The sequence below is a fragment of the Rousettus aegyptiacus genome, unplaced genomic scaffold (assembly GCF_014176215.1).
Source record: "Rousettus aegyptiacus isolate mRouAeg1 unplaced genomic scaffold, mRouAeg1.p scaffold_m13_p_4, whole genome shotgun sequence".
Taxonomy (NCBI): domain Eukaryota; kingdom Metazoa; phylum Chordata; class Mammalia; order Chiroptera; family Pteropodidae; genus Rousettus; species Rousettus aegyptiacus.
In genome coordinates, this window is record NW_023416307.1 from 123,612,044 (window position 1) to 123,636,920 (window position 24,877).

Below are 24,877 nucleotides of genomic sequence, written 5' to 3' on the forward strand. Positions count from 1 at the left end.
CTTCCTACTCTTCCATCTTCCCAGAATCATTTTTCCTACATGAGTTTTTAAGACGAGACTACAGGAATATCTTTGGCATGTTAGGGAAACATTACAAAAAATTGTAGGTTACTAGTGGAGAAGGTAGCTAGTTGCTGAAAATTAGTAATGGAAAATTATTATAAAAATTTATCTAAGTTGAATCACTGAAAGCCTGGCCAAAACAGTTGGAATTTCTTCTGTTGTCAGTAGAGTCCTTTTAACAGATTGAGAGCTGCTGAAGGTATTCAGTCTTTAAAGGACTCGTGTTCATTCATTTATTTGTTTAATAGATATCGTTTGAGTACATACTGTGTGCTCCATGGTTTTCTAGACAAGAAGGGTACAATGATAAAACAGTGGGTGTGGAGAGTGAGAAACCTACTGTGTGGAGGAATTTACACAGTACTGGAAATGACAGACATGTAAGTTCTAAAGAATGTGATAAATGTAATAAATCTATCCCACAGTGCTGTGGGGACTTCAAATAGGACCAGGTCTGTCTTAGGGAATTGAGATTATCTTAACTGAGGAGATGACATTTTATGATTTTGGAGGAGCAGTACTAGTTTACCAAAGGAAGAATATTGAGAATTTAACAGTAAAGTCATGCTGTTCAGGGAATGGTAAATAAGTCATGCATCTGGAGTTGTGGGAGGTGAGCCTAGAAAAGCAATTTGACATCAAATGATTAAAGACCTAATATGATCTTTCTGATGAGGGAAACCATCAAAGGTGTTTAGGCAGTGGGCTGAAACGATTTTTTCCCCCATCTGGAATAGTTTATTTGGCATTAATGAGCTACTGTATGACAGAGAACAATATTAGATTTTAGTAAGCCTTTTGATTATATCTACTTATTGAATTTATATCTGTAATTAACATCTAGAGTCATTAAGTATGTGTGGATTTTGAGAAGTTAAGAACTAAAGTAGAATCATAGTTCTACCACTTAGTAGCATTTATACAAGTTATTTGATATTGGTAAGCCTCCATTTTCTCATCTGAATAATGGGGCTTCTTAGTAGTTTCTGGGCATTGTTGATTCGGGGGACGTAAGGTGGTTTCTGTTGGTTGGGAAAGACCGTCAAGTGAGACTCTCCAGTAGATGTAATATGGTCTGAGTGTATACTGAGTACTGAATAAAGATAAGCTTAGAGGTAGAGCTGGGAGTCAGCCATAAAAAGGTAGACATTTAATCTGTAAGAGATAATTAGTTCTAAATTGGTTCTTGTATCCCATGCTTAGAGATCAGGAGGTGGAAACCACTGAAAGTTTTAAAGCAAGAATCCATATGTTCTCATTTTCCCAAACTGCTTCTTTTGTATCCCAGAATAATTATTATAGTACGCCCCCTTTTACTCTCAGTGGTTAACCTAGTTTCGATAATAAATTATGTGGTTTGTCACCTTCTAAAAGCAAAAATATAGCAAGAACAAAGGGCCGTAGTTGAGCCATTTAGAAGTACTGAGGGAAAAAAAAATAAAGGAAACAGCCTAAAAGGGTGGGGGCGAAAAAAAAGAAATGGTCTTTACAAAAGCTGAGAGAAGAGAGAGTTCTGATCATAGTAAGAAGGTGAGACTTGTAAAATCAGCAAGTTATGGAGCATAAGTATACATTATTAAATTTATTAAGGTAGAGCTCATCATGTGCTTCAGAGTGCAGTTTCGTTTGAACAGTTGAGGAGAAGCCAGATTGGGTTGTTTCTTTAAGGACGAGGACTGCACCTTTTATTTTTATATCCGTAGTGCCTAGCACAGCAGTTATCATGTAGGAGGTACTGGGTACATTTTTGAAGAATTAAAATATAATGAATGGTTCGTGAGATAGTGGATACATAAATTGTACTGTAAAAAAAAATAGGAGATTAAAGAGATGGAAAGGAGGGTGTTTTTAGTTTGGCAGCAAAAAGAACATTGTCTTTATTTTAAATGTTAAGATTAATTCAGTGGAAAGAGAAAAGTAAAGTTTCCAAAGATGGAAGTAAGTTTTGCTGCTTAAGGAAAAATCTGTTGCAGAGTGAATAGGGTGGCCTTAAAAATGCATATGGATAACCTCCCCCCTTCAACTCCTTGATGATTTAGGAATGTTCTCATGAAAGAAGTACAGTTTCTGGAATCAGAAAACCTAGAGCTAAATCTTGACTTAAGGTCTTAATAGATTAGTGTCAAACCACTTACTTTCTTATATTTAAATGACTCAGCTAGTGATTTTAGGCATTTGAGGGATTCCTTGAAGCTCCTCCATTAATCTCTTCCTCATCTACCCAGCTACTACCTTTTACATGGTTATGTCCTCTGACCACAGTTGATTGTCCTAGCATCTCATTACTTTGGCATTATTAGCCAGGACAAGTACCCAACCCTAGGTCAGCCAATGAATGTCTTCCTGGGATTTTAAGGGTTGGCCTAGGAGGAGAGAGAAGGTTAATGAAATTTGTAAGATGTAAAACCAGTGACACATGAATGGCCATTTTTCTTTCTATGTGAGAAATGCTGATCTATCATGAGACAGAATGATGCTGACATGAGAGAAAATCAGAGGCAAGACAAAGTGAGACAGACAGACACAGTCCTGGCGACCTTTGAGTTCCTGAGACCTAGCTGCATCCCCACCCTCCTAGTTTGGTTATCTAATCTTTCTTGCATTTTGTGAGCCAATTGAGCCAACTAATTTTGAGTCAAACTGGTTTACGTTTCTATCCTTTATAATTAAATTAGTACCTTAATTTGAGTGAAGCGTCTGACTCCAGTGCACATACTTTCTCCACTGCACCATATTCCATCTCTAAGGCTAAAATCCTATGTCTAAAGTTCCACCCCTTCCTGCTTCGTAGGGACTTTTATGAACTATTTCTGTCCTCTCAAGCATTTTTGGTTTCTTCCCCTCCCATAGATCCTTCTCTGAAATACTGGCATATGCTTCCCTCATTGTGTAAAGCCCTTGACTTGATTCTTTGGTCTCCACTAATTCAGTTGTGACTAAAGCATGCATAGGGATTTTGGTAGAAGGTAAGTTTAGGAAGACGGTAGAAGGTAAGTTTCCTCCACATGGAGGAAAATTTAGATTATTATCTTAAGTAGTTTCCTATTATTATCTAGACCAGAGACATTTAATAGAACTTCCTGTGATGATGGAAATGTTTTGTATCTTCATTATCCAGTACAGTAACTATTAGCCACCTGTGTCCATTGGGTCAGTTTAAATTTAAATAGCTGCATGTGGCTAAGGCCACTCCTGAAGAGGAACTTTTCACTCAAATGGCTAACCTGATAATCAGCTCTTTGTTCTGCTTCTGTAGATATGCTTGCCACATACCCCGAAGGGTAGGGTGATCTCAGAGTAACTAAAGACTCATCCTCCCCTTTTGATTGTTCTGTCTAGATAACAGATGTATTGCCTAAGTTCCTGTTTGAAAATCTCATGCTCTGTAACTGCCTATAGCCTATAGCAACTCCCTCTCTCTGTAACCACCCGAGGATAAATAAGCCATTCGGCCTATGCCAACTGTAACTGCATGGATAAGCCCTATAAAAGTAAAGTTGTCCCTGAGTTCAAGCCCCAGATCTTCAGAACACTAGCTTTCTGGGACCACTGGTGTAATAAACCTGAGTTCTCTAACTCTTTGAGTGGTGCTTGGATTCTCACCAGTCTAATTATTCTGCAACACTCCTATTTTTGATACTATAGCTCTAGACCTCAAGAGGTCATCAGAAGTTGTATTTATTTATTTTGTTTTTAAATCAGGGAAATGATAGGTGTTTAAGGGGGGAAAAAACCTGGAAACCATGTGAGTATTAGGATGGTGAGGTAGATGCAAAAATAGAAAATCACTTTCTATTCAGGATGATGATGCCTTTCACAAGGGCGGGGAACATAGGAGGATGAGCTGGCTTGGGAACATAGACAAGGAGTTCAGTGCTGCTGAAGTTGAGTTGTGGGACGCATAGAGCTATCTAATAGGCAGTTTGGAGCAGAGCAGAACAGAGAAGGCTAGGGCTAGAAGTGTAAATTTTTGTCGTCATCTATATAGAGATGATAAAGTCATAAAAATGGGAAATATTTTCCAGAGAGGGTATATAAACCTTGAAGAAAGGAGCATTGAGGATAGAATTTTCAAAAAATGTCTACATTTAAAAGGTGGAAAAGCAAAGAGGAGCAGTGAAGGCGAAGTTACTGTCTGATGTATTTAAGAAACCAACACTTATCCACGTAAGTGGTAGTAAGAACCCTTCACTTTAGGGATAGTTCTCGCCAGGAAGATTAGATACTTTACTTGAAAATGTGACTCCGTATAGGAAATCAGCATAGCTAATTTTTGTTCCCTCATAATATGGATCTAGTAGATAGCTACATTTAGCAGAAATGGGGCAAATAAAAACTACCATTGTGTTATCATAGTGTCATTTCTGCTTATAGAATACAGATGTATCTGTAAAAGGTGCTTACTATTTGGTCAGGTTGCTAAGAAACATAGCAAACTCTAGTCCAAATAAAGTGGCTTATAAACCTGGGGGAGAGAATGCCTAGGCCCCTTTGGTGTTGTCTAAATAATAACTAGTTATAAATAATAATATGCCCAAATGGATTTTCTATGTAAGATTAAGGAGAAGTTATTTGAGAGGACCTATGTAAGATGCATTTTATTATGCCAGTGAGAAGACTCATGAATTTCCCCACACTGTGTCATACACTTGTAAAGGAGCACAGAAGGTAGTGATTATGCTGCCTGCTGAGAAAGAGTTGGGAGTAGATTGAAGGGCAGTGTGAGTAAAGAATTGGAACTGGATAAAGGGCACTGCCAAGGAAGGCAAACAGGAAGAAGGAAACATATGGAAGAATCGAGATAGGCTCAAAGTCAGATCTGTGGAGTAGACAGTACTAAAGAAGAGCAGGCCAGTTTGCTGTCTAGCACAGTGCCTGATACATAGTAGGTGCTCAGTAAGTATTTGGTGAAAGAAAGAATGAATGATAGCCAGGGAAAAGAAAAATTGCTTCTGCGGGAACAATGGAATCCTACTTTGGCCCCAACCTTACTTTATCCATTATGTGACCTCAGTTATCACATGTCTTCCTGACCTTGGATTGCTCTTAGGTTTATTGTTAAAGCAGATACCAAATATGTGAATATTCCAGGTAGTTTATATTTGAATTTGTAATCAATGTTCAGTTCTGGGGGATCAGGTGGGGTGGGGTAGGAAGCTCTGCTACTTAAAATTAGTGTGGTGAGTGTACCTGAGGACTGGGAATTTTTATTACTTTTTGTTTTAAGACTGTGACAGAGTATGTATGACCATATCTAGTCCTTGAATTTCCTAGCCTTGGGTAACGTGAGTGATCACTTCTGGCTGATGTGACAAGTTAGAGGTGAGCACTTATTTTCTCTATGTGGTTTCTTGAAGACAATCAAGAATGATGAGAAGCAGATGGGGAGGTTAGCATTATTTTTGATATGAGTATATAAATGGATGTAAACATGTAAAATTTTAACACACAAAACTGACCAGATACTGCGTAATTTCCAAGTTTCTTTTTTTCTTTTTATTTAAAACTCTTCTGAAATCTGATAGTCCATAAAAATTTAGTGTGTAGAATTTTAACCAATTCTTTTACTCAAATACTATAATGACCTCACATCTGATAGTGAAAACAGATTTTAGAATCTGAAGATACAAGACCACACAGGTTGTGTGTGTGTGTATGTATCTATATATCTATATATCTATATATCTATATATATATCTGCAACCCAACCTTAACTTACACCCTATCATTTGGTACATAGTCTGTGTGCAAAGAAAAGTTTGACTGAGAAAAAGGTTTTTTTGATCTATTTCATTCAGTGTATGTTTGAGTGTCTAACAGGCACATTTTAGATGCTGGGAGTACAACACTGACCAAAGCACAAAATTCTTGCCCTCCTGGAGCTGCCATCAAGGCATACTTTCAGAGGGGCATAGTTCAGGTTAGATGGTAACTAATCAAGTAAGCAAAGATACCTTCGTCATCTAGGAGAGTTGTGCTCTCAAGGAACTGACACTTAAACTGATAGGCTCGCTAAAGACAGGGATTTTCGTTTGGCTTTTGTCTGTTGTGTTCACTGCCCTATCCCCAAAGCCCAAATAGTGCTTGGCTCATAATAAGCATTCAGTAATAATATGTCATTGATTGAAGTGTTTATCGTTTTGAATTCATATAATCATGGACATGTACTTTTGCAAATAATCTTTACATCTAACTAGTTGAAAATTTTATAATCTCAGTTACCTATTATGATGGTTTTTTTAGCCTACTTTTTGTTTCTCCTTGTGCCCACATATCAGGGTGCAAGAAAAACATTAATATTAATAATTAGTCATATGGTGATCTGACATTGCAAAGGATAGATTTGGAAAGCAACTTAAGAGGTCGTCTTTTGTTCGGCTTCCTGCCTAGGAATAATTGAGTAAGTTGGTTAGGTGTGTATTTTTAATTAATCATTAAAAAAACTAGGACAACATAATTGGGTTCCCTCTTGAGAAAATAGAGAAAGGTACTTAACCCTAGATACAAAGGCAATAACCTGAAAATTTTAGAACTTCTAACTCTGTGGGAAAGTGAAAAAAAATAGAGCACAACTAAGCTGCTCTTTGTTGATATCAGAAATGGGCCTGTCATTCATTTTGGCATTGAAGCATAGCCTCCTATCTCAGGGGGCAGGGCCAGGACTTTTTTTTTTTTTTTTCCTCCCTGAAGAGCTAGACAGTTATTACAGGTTGAAAAGCCTCAACCAGTTTTTCAAGAGTTTCTCCTCTTTTTTTCCTTTTTTTTTTTTCTTTTTCTTCTGAAACTCATGGTGCTCTGCTTTCAAGATGCATTAAGGTCTCCTGTTTTGTGACTGCTTTGGAGCCAGCAAGTACCCTGACATGTATAATTCGAATTATGCAGGTTTCATGAGTAAGTTTAATATTGGTTTTTTTTAGCTAGTTAAAATTCAAGTGATTTTTAGAAAAATGTTAGCTTGGAGCTAGGTGTTTTATTGTTTTACCACTTTTATTTTAAACAGTTTTTAAAAGCAATAAGCAAGCAAGATTCTACATTAAAAAAGCCCCTTTGTCTCTTAAGACCTTCACTTCCAGTTTCATTTGAAGTGTCTTTGTTGCATTAGATAATATTCATATGTCTTCCTAAAGACAGTTAACTAAACAGTTTTCTTGAGCATCTTTTTAGTTTTACTGAGAAGTATTTTAAATTGAGCTTTCTGAGCTCGATTGCTTATGTCTGACACAGTCTCAAGTTTCCACTGAATGGTAACAAAGACTGTAGAGTGTTGTTGGTACTGCAGTGAGAGGCATGCTTCTTTAGACCAGGTAAGAGAGATTATTTTGTTCAGTACTGCTGGGTGAGTTTTTACAGCGCTTATTTCATACGCTTTCAAAAGCAGCAATGTTAAATTGCTAAATAGCCAGGAGCACGCTGAATGCAAGACGTCCTTGCTTGTTGCAGACAGGAAAACTACAAAGTATGGGGGTTGGGGTGGGCAGGGGGGGAGGGGTAGAGTAAGCTTAGTTATCACTCAGTTACTTATATAAATCAATTAAAATGTGAAAACAATTCCGGAGCTCAGTTTTCTTCGTTCAAGAACTAAGGAAGCAGTTGAGGAAATGAATAGTTTTAAAGGTACTTTATGGTTATTACTTTGTGAATGCAATTCAAGTGATAGTTTTTACTTTCATTTCTTTCTAATAGTTAATAAAATGAGCTTTGCCTTCAACTATACATTTTTTCCATTTATGAAAACTTTTAAATGTCAACAGCAAAATATGATTCCTCAGGATCCTTGGAATAAACCTGACACTTAAAAAAATATTTCAGCTTTTATAGCTGTTTCATTTTTTTTTTTTCCTAGTACATTTTTCTCAAAAGTATTTGTGCTTTGAAAATGTCAGCTGTATTCTAATGAAGCTCAGGCATTGTTTGCTCATAAAGGGGCTGGTGCATTCCACTGCTTTATGGTTTATTATGAGGCACAGTGTGAGAGTGTGGGTGGCACCATTTGGTGTCTGCCTCTTGGGGTAGTGACTGCCATTATGTTAGTGTTGGATTGGCAACGAAAATATAGCATGCAAGATCCTATATGAATCTGGATACTGTGAAGAAATCTTAACCCTAAACAATACCGAGTTGGGAATGTGTGACAATTTGATTGAGTTGATCACTTCAAGTATACTCTTGAAGTCTGCATTTTAGTTACAGTTAACATTCTGCCAGTCACATCTCTTGTTTTTTGATGTAACACTTACTCATTCTTTGAACTTTAATAAATAAATAAACAATGACATTTTAAGTAGATACAGTAAAATGTTAAATAGGTTTACTTAAAAGTTTTAAGCAACTTAGTGTGGGTGGGGAGGGGAAGTGGGAGAGGAGGTCAGGCAGAGAGCCTTTCTTTCAGTTAGGAAAGCCCTGATGAAAAAAAACAACAGATGTTTCTTCTGTTACAATTGAGGTAGTTTCATTCAAAATTCACAGTAGCTGAAATGGGAGGGCAGGTCATAAATCTGACTTAATCAGTGAATAAATAAAACTTAGTCATTTAAATTTATTCTTTTATAGTCAGGGTTTGAAATCCAGTATAGGCTAATATATTATGAGTAACATACCTTTTGAAGAGGCTTTTTCATCTTAAAAATATGTGTAATTAATGAAAATATGAGAAAGTTAATTTTAGTTCATTTAAGTTATGAAAAAATGATCAATAAATCATATAGAATACTAAGGGGAAAACTAAGCCATTATAAAATATATAAGCAATACTGAGGTTGCAACAATTTGTAATTGCACAATAGGTACTGAGGCTCAAAATGTAATTGCAATATGAAACATCATTTGCATATGTGATAGGTCATTCTATCTTTAATGAGAAGCATGAGATTTATTCCAAAAGATCTTTGAATAAGAAATGTGAGAGAAATATTTTGAATTTACTTGAAATGCTATGTTTACCTTTAAAAAGAGAGATAGCTTAAAGTTGGTTGCTAATGGAAAGAGGAGAATGTTTATCTGCTCAAAAGAGTAGGATGGAAGAGCTTGGAAGCAATATGCATGAAATAAGAGCAGTCAAAATTTAAAATTTTTGAATTTGTGGAATTCATAATGAGTAAAGTAAAAACCTTTCCTTTTACTAATAACATGAAGAGAAGTTCTGTGCTCTTGGAAAGTGTGCATTTAGTACACATTAATCTTTATGCAATTTCTAAAAAGTTAACTCTCGTAAAACCAGTGTGCCAGATCTTTCACACTAATTAAAAATTTGCCAAACCTTACACTGTAAAATTAGTAGTAATACGTTAAAGCCAAGAAATTCTCTGAACCATAGTTCAAAATTTATGTATGGAGCAAATATTAAATGGTTTTCTAAATGTTCATTTGTTTGGTCTAAGGAGAAGACTGGAAAAGATCAACATTCAAGGAGATTATTAAAATTTTCTCTTGCTCTTAACTGGGATTTATGGGCTGCCCTTGAAGGTTTTCTTTGCTTCAAAGAATGATGACAGAAATTAGAGATTTTGAAGCTTTTCAGATCATTGTTTTAATTAAGATATTCTAAAATAGGTCTGTGTGCATTTTACTTTTTTAAGGGATAGCAATATGTAGCAGTGGAGCTTTTTTCCCTCTTTAAGTAAAATAACTTATGTGGAGTTTAAAATGGATTTATAAACTATGGGTTTGGAACTTTTACAATTTTAACCAAAGAATATATCGCTTTGATGGACTAGACAGTCCTTAAAAGAAGTTGGTGGTCCCACTTGGGGTATACAACTATGGCAGCATTATAGATGATAGTTATCAAAAAATGAATGTCGCTTATGATTATAAATGTAAGCATTGATAGTAAGTTATTTAACAAAGAAAACAGCATCAGCAACGACAATGCAGAAGTAAATGTGATTGTTAACCCTTCAGCTTAAGAGCTATATACCGAAAGAAGACTTCTGTGGTTCTTCTTGCCTTATATATGAACTTTCTAGCACAAAATTGAGGTCTAGGGAATCTGAACCTTGCCTGTTCATTGTTCTCTAAACCAGAATACCTACCCAGACAGTGACTGATTTAGATGTTTTCTCTGCCTTTCATATGTGTATGCAATCAGAAACCATGGCAACCTCGAAATCTCTCATATCTGGGGTGGAGGTCAAAGGGAAGATTTGTCTGGTGTCTATATTTTTCTGAAAAGAAAACCTTTATATTATTATTTAGGAACAGGTAAAATAGTATATTAAGTATATCGTAAGTTAACTGTTGTGTGAATGGATCAGGAACCTATCATATAATAACATTCTTTCTTTCTACCAAATTTCAAGCAACTAGTTTTCAAATAAACTTTTGGATCTTGACTCTGAAGCTGGCGTTCATCAGCAGGGAGGCTTAGTTTTTGGCACTGTGCAAAGTTTGGCAACTCTCTTAGCAGTTTCTCTGATAGAAAAATGAAGAGACTGCTAACTGAGCACTTACTGTTTGCCAAGTAGACTTATACAAGTTTGTAAAATCCTTTAATGGGTAAGATTTTAATACAAAAATTTTGTGGGCATCGATGCCTAAGTTTCAGATTTCTTGCTCTTCACCATGTGAATTAAATGTAGCTTCGATAATAGCTCTCAAGTAGAACGTGTTGAAATAAAAATATTGATAACATCGCAGTATTGAATGAGCTGCGTAATATCGTATTATGAAATACAGTGATCCCCCTTTTTATTTGCTAAGAAATTGAAAGAACTGCTGTGAAACTCTAATTTGTGGGTCTTTGGTCTTTCTGAGTTCACGTCCTAAAGTTTTAAATTTATTTTAAGAACACAGCTCTGTAATTCTATATCTGTCCTCAGTGATTGACACCCTTTATGAATATTAGAAAAATGTCTCTCTTGATTGTAAATTTAAAATAATTTCTTTGTTAATACTGTGTGAGGCAGGGTACCATCTCAGAGGGGTTGTGGGCTTCTTCATAAGATTTCCAATTTGGAGCCCTTGGGTGTTGTGATACTCACAAATTCTGATCCTCGTGGTTGCACCCAGCTGCCTTGATCTACTCTAGCCACTCAGTGGCTGTTTTTACAAGATAAAATGTGCTTCTTTCAGCTCACTCTCTCTTACTGGGCGTACAAACAAAGCGTGTACCATCTGGTGGGTGTCCTGGCTATGGTGATGGTGCTAAAAGTAGTGGTTGAAAATAGGCTAAACATGAAAAGGTATACCATTTAAGAATATGAGACTGAAAAAATAAGAGTCACTCAACCCTTTCTCTTTTTAAAATGAAAAGGAGATGAGCGTAATAGAAAGAATCTACTCAGACTCCATTACTTCTTTAGTTTGAACAAAGAGGAAAGGGGAACTTGAAGCAGTCTTTCCCAGTCTTGCCTGATCATAAGAATCATCTGAGGCACTTGTTCGACATACACATTCCCACCTAGCTTCTGATCCCGTAGGTGTCTAGTGGAACCCAGCAATGTGCGTTTTGCATAAGAGGCACACTCCCCTCTCCTCCTCTCACCTCCTCTGCATTTTATAACCAGGCACATTTGGGAAGAATTGATTTGAGGGGTTGGGGAAACCCAGCTGTTTGAGGCCAAAAGGTAAAGTTATTCAATTATTGATCAGAAAATATATTGTACTAAAATGGGAAATTCTAAGTAAGCAGGTGGAAGAGAAATGAGAAAATCAAGAATTAAAAGGTTTCCTTGACTGAGGTAATAGAAAAAGGACATAATGACATGTTTTAACTAAAGGTAAAGAAGCCAGTGAAAAAACAGCAGGATCACATCTGTAGATTAGACAAATGTTTTTGGATGGACATTGAAAAAATATTGAAAGAGAAAGGTCTTACAAAAGAAGCCTAATGAGAATGGATTTAATGATTTCTAAGATCTTTTAGCTTTGAGATTTGAGCCAAATGAAAATGATTATAATAGTCCATATACTAGAGCTTGAATTAAGGAGTTCATTTAAGAAATGAAGAGGAACTGTTTAAATCCTGGCATGTGGGAAGATGGAGGAAGAATTTTTTTTTTTCTTCTTTCAAATTGAAGAATCCAATGCATTTATGGTTCTGGTTGCCAGATAAAGAAGGAGCTTGCTAATGTTTTAAAAGATGTCCTCCAAGTAAAAATGCTTATCAAAGCCCAGAGAACAGATTTAATCCTCTCGAAAGTATGTAGGAAAGATTGACATAAAAGATTTATTGACCCATTTAGGAGTATGCCCTTAGGGCTATCATGCTATTTCTTGTTATGGCAATTCCTAGGATCCTTTCTTTGATTCATGGGAAGAATCTGGTTAGGTGGTCTACTTGTGGGAATCTTAGAAGTCCTGTATTGTGACAGCTGCAAAAACATCCAGGCTTTTGCTTCCTTGCCTGTGATATATAGAAATGTGCAGTTCAAATCTCGTCCCCTTATGTGTCTATACAATAGGATGTTTGATTTGTGTTTTGGAACCAAATACAGAAAGGAAGGTTCTAGAAGTCACTTTGACCATTACACTTCAGAGATAAAATGAACTTTTATTTTCTATTTCTCTCTCCTACCATTTATGTTGATGTTTTGGTCATTCAAGTTAAAAAGTTTAGTAATGGTGATGGCCTTTGAATTTAATCTTAGGAAGTTTGGTAAACATGTTTGAGTACAAATGCAACAAAATACAACATCACAGGATTATATATAATGTGAAGACAGGTAATGTACGTTATTAGCTATACTAGTAGCTAGTTATAAATAGAATGAAAACTTAAAAAAAAAAAAAAGATCCGTGTGTGTTTAAACATAAAAACTAAGAAAGTCAGTAACTTGGTTTATTTATTTACTGCTCCCCCCGCCCCCATCTTGATGTGCATATTATCCATGGGCATGCTATATTTTACTTCTCTTACAGGTCTGGTATTTTTAGTTATAATAAAATTAATTTCAAATTAATTATGAATTATTAATATGTTTCATTTATGAAGGTAGTGCTGTTGTTCTATTGGGCCTGAGTTTTTTTCCTAAATAAAGGCAATAGATATTCTCCGAGCCATCTCTATCATATCTCCCTAGTCCATTCTGTTTTCAGTGACATATGTTGCTTTCTAGATGGCTGGTCAAAATTAGAAATACCATTTTAAAGTTGTAGAATCTTTCCTCTACACAAAATGAATTGGCCTCTTCCAGAATCAGCATGTGACTTAATCACATGTGTGATAAGTTCGAAATGAATCAATAGCCCTTTACAACAGTTACGAACAAATGATTAAACGGGCAGTGTGGGCAGACACAGAAATGCTTGGCACTTTCTGACTGCTTCTTCTCTTGTGGAAAGGTTAATCACAAATGAAATAGAGCATCTGATACTGTCACATAAGTAGCAGATCAGTGGAGCAGAATAAAAAGTCAGTAAATTGACCCAAATTAAATAAAATAATCAAGATAGCATTTCACATCAGTATGGGGGAGAGGGAGTAGATTGTTCATTAAAATTAGCCATCTGAGGGGAAAAAATGGATCTTTCACTTGTTATATCAAATAAATTCCAGTTGGGTCCAGGATATAAAATTTAAAATGAAGGCATTAAAATATTATAAGAAAACATGGGGGATATTTAATACACTCTTTAGTATATAACTAATGATAATTAATTTCAAAGAATACATCCAACAGGAAGTACCAAACCTGGAAGGTAAATAAAATGTACATAGCATGTCCATGTATAATGTACATCTCCAGGGTAGGGAAGAAAGAAAAACTTTGCAGTTACTCTTTTTTTTCTTCCCTCTCTCCCTCCCTCTCTTTCTTCCTTCCTTCTAGACCTACAGTTACCTGGTCTTCCTAGATGGTCTCCCATCCAAGTACTAACCAGGCCCGACCCTGCTTAGCTTCCAAGATCAGACGAGGTCGAGCATGTTCAGGGTAGCATGACAGTAGATGCCTTTATTTTTATATTTAAATATACAGACATTTTTACATATGACATAAATGTCATAAAAGAAATAAATTGACTACTTTGTTTTAATGTGCAGAGAAAATCGTAAATAAAAGCAAAAGACAAATGCTAGATTGGTAAAAATATTTGCAGCAGGTATAACAAAGAATATACTTTTTCCTTCGTTATTATTACTGTTGTTATTATTTTAAATATGGAATGCTTCACGAATTCGTGTGTCATCCTTGCACAGGGGCCATGCTAATCTTCTCTGTATCATTCTAATTCTAGTATATGTGCAGCCAAAGTGAACACACTTTTTCCTTCATAATTTAAAGAGGGTCTACCAATGAAAAAAAAATCACCAGCCAATAGAAAGATTGACATAATTCTCAGGAAGGAAAATTTAGATGACTTTTAAACAAAACAAGTCAGCCTTATTCATAATAATAAAACAAATAGAATCAAAATCAAATACTATTTTAACCTAAAATTTGGCAGAAATAAAATTTGATAACACTGAGTTGGTAAGGCTGTGTGGAAATAGACATTTTCATACATTTCTGAAATAAAGGGAAGTTGGTACAATCCATGTGTGTAAAGACATATGTGTAATCATTGCAGTATTATTTGTGGTAATAGAAGATTTTACTATTAAAAATGTAATACCAAAAGCTTTTCCATTACTAAGGAACTCAATAATTAAACTGCTATAGCCATACTCTGTAGCTAACAAAGTAAATATTGAGGCAAACTACATATTCAGGTATGGAAAGACATCTAAGACAGATACAGTATTAAGTGAGGAAAAGGCAGTGTACAAACTAATAGAATATTCAACCATATGTGTAAGGGAAAAAAGAATATTTATTCAAATATTATATATATGTATAGAATATTTCTGGAAAGTTATATATGAACTGGCACCAGTTGCTGTCACTAGAGAAGGGAATGGGTTAGGTGTGGTTGGGGATGGTATGAGACTTAGTTTTCACTATATACTCTTGTCTCATGAATTTATATCAGGTCCTTCCATCAACCATACATTCATTCCATTCCTTCATTCATTCATTCATTCACTTAGAAATGTTTGTTGAACTCTGCTATGTCCCAAGCACTATGCTAGGTGCTAGAGCTGTGGCAGTGAATGACATAACAAAGCCCCTGTTCCTGTAGAGTTTAACATTCTGAGAGTGGGTAGTCCAGGGACAAATAATAATTATAAGTAAATATAAATATGCAATATATCATATTGAGATAAGTACAGGCATACCTCCTTTTATTGTTCTTTGTTTTATTGAACTTCACAGATGTTACATTTTTTGCAAATCGAAGGCAAGACCCTCCACCAGCAAAATATTATGGTGCACTTTATTGTGATATTTGCTTTATTGCGGTGATTTGTAACTGAACCCATAATATCGATGAGGTCTGCCTTACTTTGGTGAAAAATCATAGTAATTAGGAAGTGCTGATATAGGCTGAGGCACTGACGACTGAGCAGAGACTCGAAGGAAGCTAGGGAATTAGGCACGTAGATCTCTGGGGGAAGAAAGTTACAGGCAGAGGAAACTATAAGAACAAAGGCTTTTAGGCAGAAATCTGCTTGGCATGTTTTGAGGAACAGCAAAGAAGTCTCTGTGAATGTTGTGAAATGAAGTGGAGGGAGATTGACAGGTCATGAGGTCAGAGTGGAGTGGCACAGGTGACAAAGGGCTCTGTAAACCATCACGAGGACTTATGCTGACAGATGCAAAGCCAAGAGGGTTTTGAAGAGAATTGTTCTACATAGCAGGATTGCTTTGCTGTGTGGGGCATAGAACAGTGCTGTTCACTAGCATAGTATGAACCACTTACATACTTTAAAGTTTTCTAATAGCCACATTTAGAAAGGTAAAAAGAAACAGGTAAAGTTAATTTTAATAATAAATTTTATTTAACCAAATATATCTAAAACATCATTCAACATGTAATCAATATGAACAATTATTAATGAGATATTAATAATGAGGAAGAGTCAACAGATGTTTTTGAGAACTTAGCCTTCAAGATCTAATGTTATTTTACACTGAGAGCACATCTCAATTAAACGTTAAATTTTCAACAGTTGAGGTGAAATGTTGGAATATAGTACTACCAAAACAATAAAGCTGCATTTAACGAGAAAATATTTTATACTGCTTCAGTTTTTAAATTTAAATTAAGATTAAATAAATTTAAAATTCAGGCTCTCAGTGGCACATTTGAAGTGCTTAATAGCCACATGCGTCTAGTGACTGCAGATTGGACAACATGGTGACAGAGTTGGGGCCGCGGCAGTGCAGAAGCAGGTTGATAAATCAGGAAGATATTGCAGTTATTTAATCAAGAGATGGTGACTTGGACCAGAGTGACAGCAGTGGAGTGGAGTGGGTGACAGTGGTTCTATTCAGGATATATTTCAAAGATAGTGCCGACAGGATGTATTTAATGGATTGAATATAAGATATAAGAGAAAGGGAGAAGTCAGCAGTGATCTTTTTTTGGTCTGAACAGTTGAAGAATGGAGTTGACATTTACTGAAATGAAAAGAAAGGAGAAGGAGGTTTTGGGGTGGAATGAGGAGCAGTCAGGAATTAGATTTTGGTATGCTAAGTTTGAGATACCTATGAAACATCAAAATGGAGTTAATGAGAAATGACAGCTGGATACATCTAAAGTTCAGGAGAGAGGATTAATCTGGAGAAATGTACATAGTGGAAACCATCAGATCACCTAGTGAGGAAGAGTCGACAAGCAGGAGTTGGAGGGCCAAACTGAAGAGCCTTGAATATTTTTAGAAAGGAGGAGCCAGCGATCAAGACTGAGAAGGAGAAGCCAGAGAGTTTGGAGAACCAATAAAGAATAGTGGTTTGAATGTCAAGTGAAGAGTGCTTCAAAAGAAGTTGCGATTTTTTTTTTGTAATGTCAAATATGGCTAATAGGTTAAAGTAAGTTGAAAGCCAAGAATTGACCATTGGATTTAACAACATGGAGATGATCTTGAGAAGAGATATTTCAGTGAAGTCATGGGGAAGAAATGGGAGTGGGTTAAAAAAAAAAGAACAACAACAACACACAATGGAAAAGTGGAAACAGCAAATGTTGACGGATTTCGTGTTTTGCTGTAGAAGGCAATAGAAATAATGAGTTGGTAGCCAGAGAGCTGTGCATAGTTAAGAAAAATTATTGGGTTTTGTGTTGGTTTTTAGATGAAAGAAATAATGGATATTTATTACTGATGAGAATGAGCTGGCAGAGAGGGAAAGATTGTGGTGATACAGGAGACTTAGAAGAGACAGTAGCTGGAAGGCTGTAATTTAGACAAATACATGAACTACCTGTTTAAAAAATAAACTTAAAAAAAAAAAATAGCCCCGATTGAGGTAACAGAAGAGGAAAAGCAAGAGCATCGTATAATCTATAATTTGTCTCTTACTAATAAATATAAAATTGTCTAGGTCACTTCCCATCACTTTTTTATTAAGGTATAATTTACATGAAATAGAATTACGTTTGACAAACACATACACCATCACAATCTTGGTCCTTTTAAGCTTTTATTTAGGACAGTAGGTTAGCTTGTCCTGTGAAGTTGGACCCTGTGTATATGGGATATACCGCTACTTCTGCTTTGACATACTTATCAACCCATAAAATAGGCATATTCTTTCTTGCTGTTAGTTACTAATTTGGTTCTTCTAGGAGGATGTAATACAGGCTTGGGTTAAGAAGATTTTTCCAAAAGCTGATTCAGGCAAAAAAACAAAATTTTTTCCCCAGAAAGTCAGTGCTGCAAAAACAGTAACATACTGGCATCATGAGGACAAATCACAATTATTTGACTGAATTTTTTCATTGTAATTGCACATATTGAAGGTAATTAATTAGAGCTGGAACCCCCTAAAGAATTATGAGTGAAAGCGATCTTTGATGTCTAGACAATTATAATGAAAAACAGAAAGATTCCATTTACTCAAGAAATTGAAATAAAAAATTTGAGCCAAAATTTTGTGCCTTTGTCAAGATTTGGCATAAGGTTTTAGCTATTTTTCTTAGCCACTTTCCTGGGTGATCGATCTCATTTAGTTAATTCAAGGAATTGTGAGAACCAAAATCCAGGCTTATCTTGAAATTTTTGTTTTTAGTAAATGCATCAAGTGCCAGGAATTGGCTTCTGGACAGTGTCAGGCCCCTGTTGCCAAGAGGGTAGGAATTAAGGCCAGGTACTTATGAAAAATTGTTTAGACTTAGTTTGGTTTACTTCTCTTAACCTGACTGAAATTTCAGGAAACTGGATGTTTATAACCTGTTTAAATAGGTCCTTTTAAGTCAAAAAAAAAATTATATTTATGCTGCTGAACCCAATTGATTTGATGAAAGTAAATTTTATCTTAATACAAACATGGCTTTTATTTCTGGACATTAATTATTGAAATCCCAGTGGAGCCTCTTTAACTGCTTCTAAAGCAGATTTCATTTTAACTAATTGAAAAAACACATACCTCATTTATAGATCTTCATCTTATTTCAGCAGCTGTGGCTGATTCTCTCTTCAGATTGGCAATTGGTTTTTAAATTATAAAACAAGTAAATGCATATTCATAAAATGTTTTTTCAATAATAAAGTATAAAACAAAGCATTTCTCCATAATACTTTACTAATACTAACCGCTATTAAATTTGTTATTTATCTTGCCAGACTTTACACATGTATAAATTTATGTGTATGTGTAGTTTTTAAGGTAAATAGAATCATATCAATCATATTCTCTTATAATGGGAACAGTTTTTTACGGCAATACATACATACTTGTATGGAGGTGGAAAGTATAATATTCCATCATATACATGCACCAAAAGATGTTTAAACATTTAAAATTGTTTCCGGGTTTTTGCTTTTAGCTACAATGTTGCAATTCTAGGACATGTTTAATTGTTTTTATCTGCTTAGTTTATTATGCTATATATCTTGCAGAGGAATTGCTGGTCAGAGGGTATACACGTTATTAATTGTGATATTGTTACAGAGGCCAGGGATCCACTGCCACTTAGGCCGAGGAGGGCAGTTGAAAGGATAGTTGTTGATGTGAAAAGAGATTTTAAAATGCATGCAGTTGTTTTAAAAACACTTTTAAAAATTTTGTACTCTAACACACATTTCCATTACTCTTCTAATTACACTGTCAGACCACCCTGCAGACTGGCTCTCCAGTGCTCCGTCCACTGACAGAATGTGTTACCTCCTTGAGTGCAGGGGACAGTGTCACTTGAACTACGTGTCCGTAGTGCTTAGCATTAGTATTTGAAGTACATGTAGTAGGTGCCTAGTAAATATTTTAAAAATATACCCGGTTCGCCACATCTTTACCAACTCAGGCATTATCAAACTTTTTAATCTTTATCAATCTGGAAGATGAAAAGGTTTCTTTTTCTTTAAGTGTTTTTTTTTTCATTATTAAAATTAAGCATCTTTTCATGTGATCACTGACGTTTCTATTTCTTCATGTACTAAGCTTATTTTTATATTGACTTATAAGTGAGAAGTTAAGTAAATAAAATGTTTTTAAGGATAATGACGTGTGTGTCGCAAATTTGTTTACCGACTCTGATATTTGTCTTTTAAGTGTATTAGGGCTTATGCTACTTAGCAAATATTAACTTTTAGGTAGTCAAATCTATTGTTCTGTTTTTACTTAAGATTTCTAAATTCTGTAACATGCTTGGAAGGGCCTTTCTCATCCCCAAATTATAAAACAAAAAGAATGACATTTCTTCTAATACTTTTATGGGTTTTATTTTTATACTTAAATATTCAGTCTTTCTGGAATTATTTTTGCACAGATGAGAAATTGAAATCTAGGTTTCTTTTATCCAAAGGGGAAATTTCTTGTCTCAACGACATTTTTAAGTAATACATTCTTTCTCCATTGATTTGAAATGCTACCTTTATAATATATAGAATTTTCATATATAAATGAATATCTGGACTTTAATTTCTGTTTTGTTAGTTTCTTTATCTGCTTCTTAGCCAGTATCACATTATTTCAGTCACTCTCGCTATGTAATGATTTTGAAATCTGGTAGCCTAAAGTTCCCTCTTCCTCATTATTCCTTTTCTTAAAATGTTCTTGGCGGTTCTCTGCCTGTACTCTTCCAGATACACTTTAGAATCAATTTGTCACATTTATTAAGTTCTCTCTAAATTCTTTTGGTATTAAGTAGCAGGACAGATCTTGCTTCAGTGTTTCTTTTTTAATTTTTGACCAAAGCTTTATATTCTTAATTTTCCTTTAGTGTTAGGTTTAAAATTAGGATCGACCTGTTCCCTAACCTTAATTATCTTTTTGTGTTTGCTTTGCTGTTTTTTTTGTTTTGTTTTTTGGCAAGTTTTTGAGTTTTGCTCTAACACAGTGTATCAGAGATGATCTCTCATCTTAAACATTCAGCAGCATTAAGATCATTTTTAAAAACCATCTGAGAGCCAGACTTTTTCAAGGTTTTGCTCTTCTTCACGTGAGTCCGTGGTGTGTTTCCCACCGGGGACTGTGTTTATAGCACGTGTCTGTCAACTACATAGCTGTTTTTCCCCCTAAAATCATAGATGATTATTCTCCAATTAGGTGGATACTTAAGTAGGTGAATAACCACATTGGGGAGTTTTGATAATAACCTTAATCTTTAGCAATTGTTAAATTATGCATGTCATTTGAAAAATCAGTTGTACAGTTACAGATTAAGAAAACTATTTCATAATGGATGTTCAATCATGTTTCGAAAATAGTAAACAAAGGACCTGGTATTTAAATTTATTTCAAACTTAATATAAGTTATGATACCTGTTACAAAATGAGAAGAGATGCAGTTTAGGCTGCATTACAGGAAATACGACATCCAGATTAGGAAACGTAATCCATGCTAATCAGTCTGTTTGTATAGTTTTGTGCACCTGTTTTGTGCCAGGAACTGAACCAGGTACTAGGCTACAAAGCTGAGAGGCATGGCCCACTTAGAGTAGAATTGCAAGTAAATGATAATAGGTTTTATGGAAAGCAGAAGAAGGGCATCCAGGACCTAAACCATAGAGGCGGGGGACAGGTTTTAAGGAGAAGGTGACACATAAAGCACAGGCTTTAGAGGTGGAGCCATGGCCCTCACTAGCTGTGGGAACTTGTACAGATCGTTCAACCTCACTCTATCTCATTTTCTTCATGTGTAAATGGAGTCAGTGGTAATATATTTCACACTGTTGTCCTTCAAGTAGAAAATGGTATAAAATCCCATTTTGAAGGACTAGAAGGTAGGGAGAGAGATTGCCGTCCCAGCAGAGAGACTTCTCAGCAGAAGGAAACATGTATACACCGAAGCCAGGGCGGTTGAACTGGGGCCTTTCTGGAATTGGATAGCATTTCATGTGATTGGAGTGTAGAGTGCATGTGGAGTCAGAAGCTGAGGATGAAGCTGGGAAGGGAGGCAGCAAGCAGTGAGATCTCCAGGCAGGAGCTTCGTGCCACGTGGAGGAGTCTGAAAGGCGTTTAGTAAGTGTTATGAAGTCTTTGAAGGCCTTAAGTAGGGGAGTGTTCAGAACAGTTTTGCCAGTTGAAAGGCTGGTTTGTTATAGATGTGTGCAGGGGCTGGGAGAGCTATTTGAAGTAGAAAGGATATCCAGTTAGATCAGTGATGCTCAGCCCTGGCTGCACGTTGGGACCATCTGGAGAACTTTTAACAGTCTAATGCCCAGGTTGACTCTACAGCAATTATATCAGCAGTTCAGGGTGTTGCACTCAGGTACAGGTATTTTTTATTGCTTTTCAGATAATTCTGAAAATTATCTGAACATGGTAACTACGTTCAAACCAGATTTGATAAAGTTCCCAATTAAAGAAGTGCCAATGGCATAAAGGAACCAGGGCAAGGAGATAAGTAGGATATGGTGGTCAGTTGAATGAGAAGGGGGTTGATGGCTTCTGGATTGGGTCACTGGGTGAACGATGACCGTATACCAAGGCTCAGTTGTATACCAAGATGGAGAACGTGGAAAAGAAGCAGATTTGGGTTTTAGGCCTTATTGAGCTTTGAAAGAGCTAAGGGAAGGGATATCTGAGGAAGAAGACTGATACGGAGGTGCTTTCTAGTCCTGCTCTTAAATGTTTTTCCCTCTGGTCTCAATATTGACTCTCTCTTACACACTTCCTGGATGATCTCCTTTGTTTTTTTTAGATGACAGTATTACCTTCTCAGAGAAACGTTGGTAAACTGAAATTTGTCTTGGAAGAGTTAAGTAGTCGATACGGTATTTCAGAAGATTATTGGTTGGCTTTTCATTTTGGGGGTGGTACTTTGCCACTTAATTTAAAATTTAAAGTGGTGTAATCGCTTGAAAACACTATGCAGATCTCACAATTTCTAACGTTATTAACCTAGGCAACATCATATTTTTTTCTCTATTATAATAAAACCTCAAAAAACTGCCAACTCAACATTTTGAAAACATGTTATCTTTTAGTATAAATATTTTTTTATTATACTATAAAGAAATTCTAATATATATTTATTTTACTTCATGTTCTACTTCATACATTTTTTTGTTGTTGTTCTATGATGTTTGATAAAGATATAACAGGATTTCTGAACTCTGGTATAAACTATGCTTTGCATTATGAATCCTGTAAATATTTCTTCCTCTAAAAATCAACTAAAAGTCCCATAGTTAATTGTCAGATAGACTAAATTATTTACTTATAGGTTTCCTATTTGGTGGAACTAATTGAATTCACTATAACAAAGGAGTTGCTGGTATGGCTTTTCAGTAAGCCTTCTTGTTTCTAATTTACTTATTAAGATTGTTATAAATTACATAAGCATAACTGAGGTTAGGACCATGGGGTTACAAGGTGGCCTTGATATTGCAGAACATTAACCCAGTGTTTTGATATCATTTCAGGTAACATTTCATTTGTTGCATTTCCAGTTGCCAGTACCAACTCACCAACAAAGATTTTACCAAAAACCTTAGAACCAATAAATGTGAATGTTGGACCCCAAATGGTAAGAAAATCATCAAACCTTAGAATTTGAAACTTTGCGTAGGTAAAACTAATAATGTGAAAGATAATTATTCCAAAGATAGTTGGTCAAATATTCTAATATTAATCACTGTTTTAAAAGTTTTGTTTTTATTTCAGTGTATCTGATTAAGTCTTGAGAAAAAGGCCTCGTGCTGTTCAATGTTTGATGTTTGCATATTTGACTCTGGATTCTCGATGTGTAATATTAAGATTTTTGTGCCCTATATGAGGCTTTTCTTGTTTTTAGTTATTTAATTAAATTGATTCAAAATTCGTTGTTTTTATGTTCTTTTCCTTTTCTCCCTTAGCCTTAAACTATATACTCTCATATTAATCGAACATGACCCATTAGTTAATTTATATCTGGAACTATGAATTTGCAACTCTTTGATTAAAGGACATTTGGAGAATACAACATGCCAATTCATTTTAATCTTTAGCAGTAGAAATAGTGGATGAAAATGGGAAATATTTCATTGTTTCTCTGAAGGAGTTTCCTTAGTTATGCTAGAGCCTAAAAAGTACATAGCACTTTTTTAGAAAGCCTTATTTATAAAGTTGCATGCAACTACTCTAAAAACTGTATAACTAATTTAAATGGCTTCATCCACCATTAGCAAAAGTACATAAACATTTGAACAATAATTCTTCATTATCAGTACTTTCATGTATAGAGCAGTAAGGATGAAATTTGCCCTTAATGTGTAGTGTTGTGGACTGTATTAAATTAAACATAAAATTATTTAGACAAAAATATCTTTTAACATACTTAATGGCTCCAGAAAGTCTTCAAGACATGACATTTTCTCTGATCGCTTGAGAACTGTTAATTATCTACAGAATTCAAGCCAAAGTTCTTACACAATTTACGGTAACTATTTGAAGAATGTAATCTAGCTCCAGACTTCATAGAGATTTAAGCTCAGGTAAGTGTTCCCATTTCAAGGTAGTTTCGGGTATATTTTCAAACATTTGCTAAGCATTTGCCCCTTACCAGCCACTGCAGTAGGTGCAAATTAGATAAGGCACCTCACTTTAAAATCTGTATTTTGAAATGTGATTATATAAACACTAAAATTAAACAAACATACCCAAACTCTTATGAGTTTGGCCCTTACAGTACTCCTCTGTTTTGAGAGACTATTTCCTATTGGTATTTTAGTGATGCTGCTATGGTAAATTCGAATTTCTCTTTTGGAAATGTAATTTTCTGTTGTCAATTCGAACTAATGTACATGAAAGCCTTTATACATCTCAGTTCTGACTATGGTAAGTAATCAGGTATACTACTTATCCAAGTACTGCAAACCTCAGAGTCAGCAAAAAAAAAATCAGAAGAGGAGACTTGGGACTCTCCTTTCACCAGGCCAGCCCAAGGCCTTTATTTGTCTCCCTAATTCTGAGGTGCTTTTGCAGTCCGAGATCTTGGGCAGGAATCAGTTTCCTTTTTGAATTCCTAATTGTTGTAGAGCCGCAATTAGAGCCAGTTCTTTCTATTCCTCTTGCTTGCCTCTTCTGAACATTGACCCCTCACCTTCGATTTCTCATCTATGGTTTAAAAAAAAGTATTTGTTTAGTTAGAAAATTCTTGAATAAAACCCCATTCATTGGCATCTTAAAGCAAATTTAAATTTCACCTGTCTCTTTGAAGCCAAATCTTAAGGGTAAATAAAAATTTCAGAGGGCCCCAAGGGGGAAAAAAATTGTTTTCTGTGTAATAGAAGTAGCAGTAACTGTTTTAGTTTGGGATACTTGCCATTTCCTTAAAAGTATCTATGTATATAGATAAGATAATCTCATGATTATCTTTATTTTAATATAGTTAAAAACTGCATATTTCTTACGGC

The 24,877-nt window shown here is 35.3% G+C and overlaps 1 protein-coding gene, 1 non-coding gene and 1 pseudogene across 6 annotated transcripts in view; 1 reads left to right on the top strand and 2 right to left on the bottom strand.

Moving 5' to 3' along the window:
• TFDP2 (transcription factor Dp-2) overlaps positions 1-24,877 on the top strand; it is a 144,819-nt gene that overhangs the window by 83,282 nt on the left and 36,660 nt on the right. For 2 of the 5 annotated variants that reach the window (XM_016141869.2, XM_016141870.2), the window contains exon 4: positions 22,907-23,010. In XM_016141869.2, the coding sequence (XP_015997355.1) occupies positions 22,907-23,010 (104 nt within the window). Of the gene's footprint in view, positions 1-6,766; positions 6,955-6,997; positions 7,368-7,652; positions 7,678-22,906; positions 23,011-24,877 lie in introns of those variants that run through there. The other 3 variants (XM_016141872.2, XM_016141874.2, XM_016141873.2) reach the window with 3 other exon arrangements.
• On the bottom strand, positions 13,829-13,948 carry LOC118602391 (annotated as a pseudogene).
• LOC118602299 lies at positions 14,153-14,257 on the bottom strand. Its single transcript, XR_004950650.1, has one exon. It is a non-coding gene; the product is annotated as a U6 spliceosomal RNA (small nuclear RNA).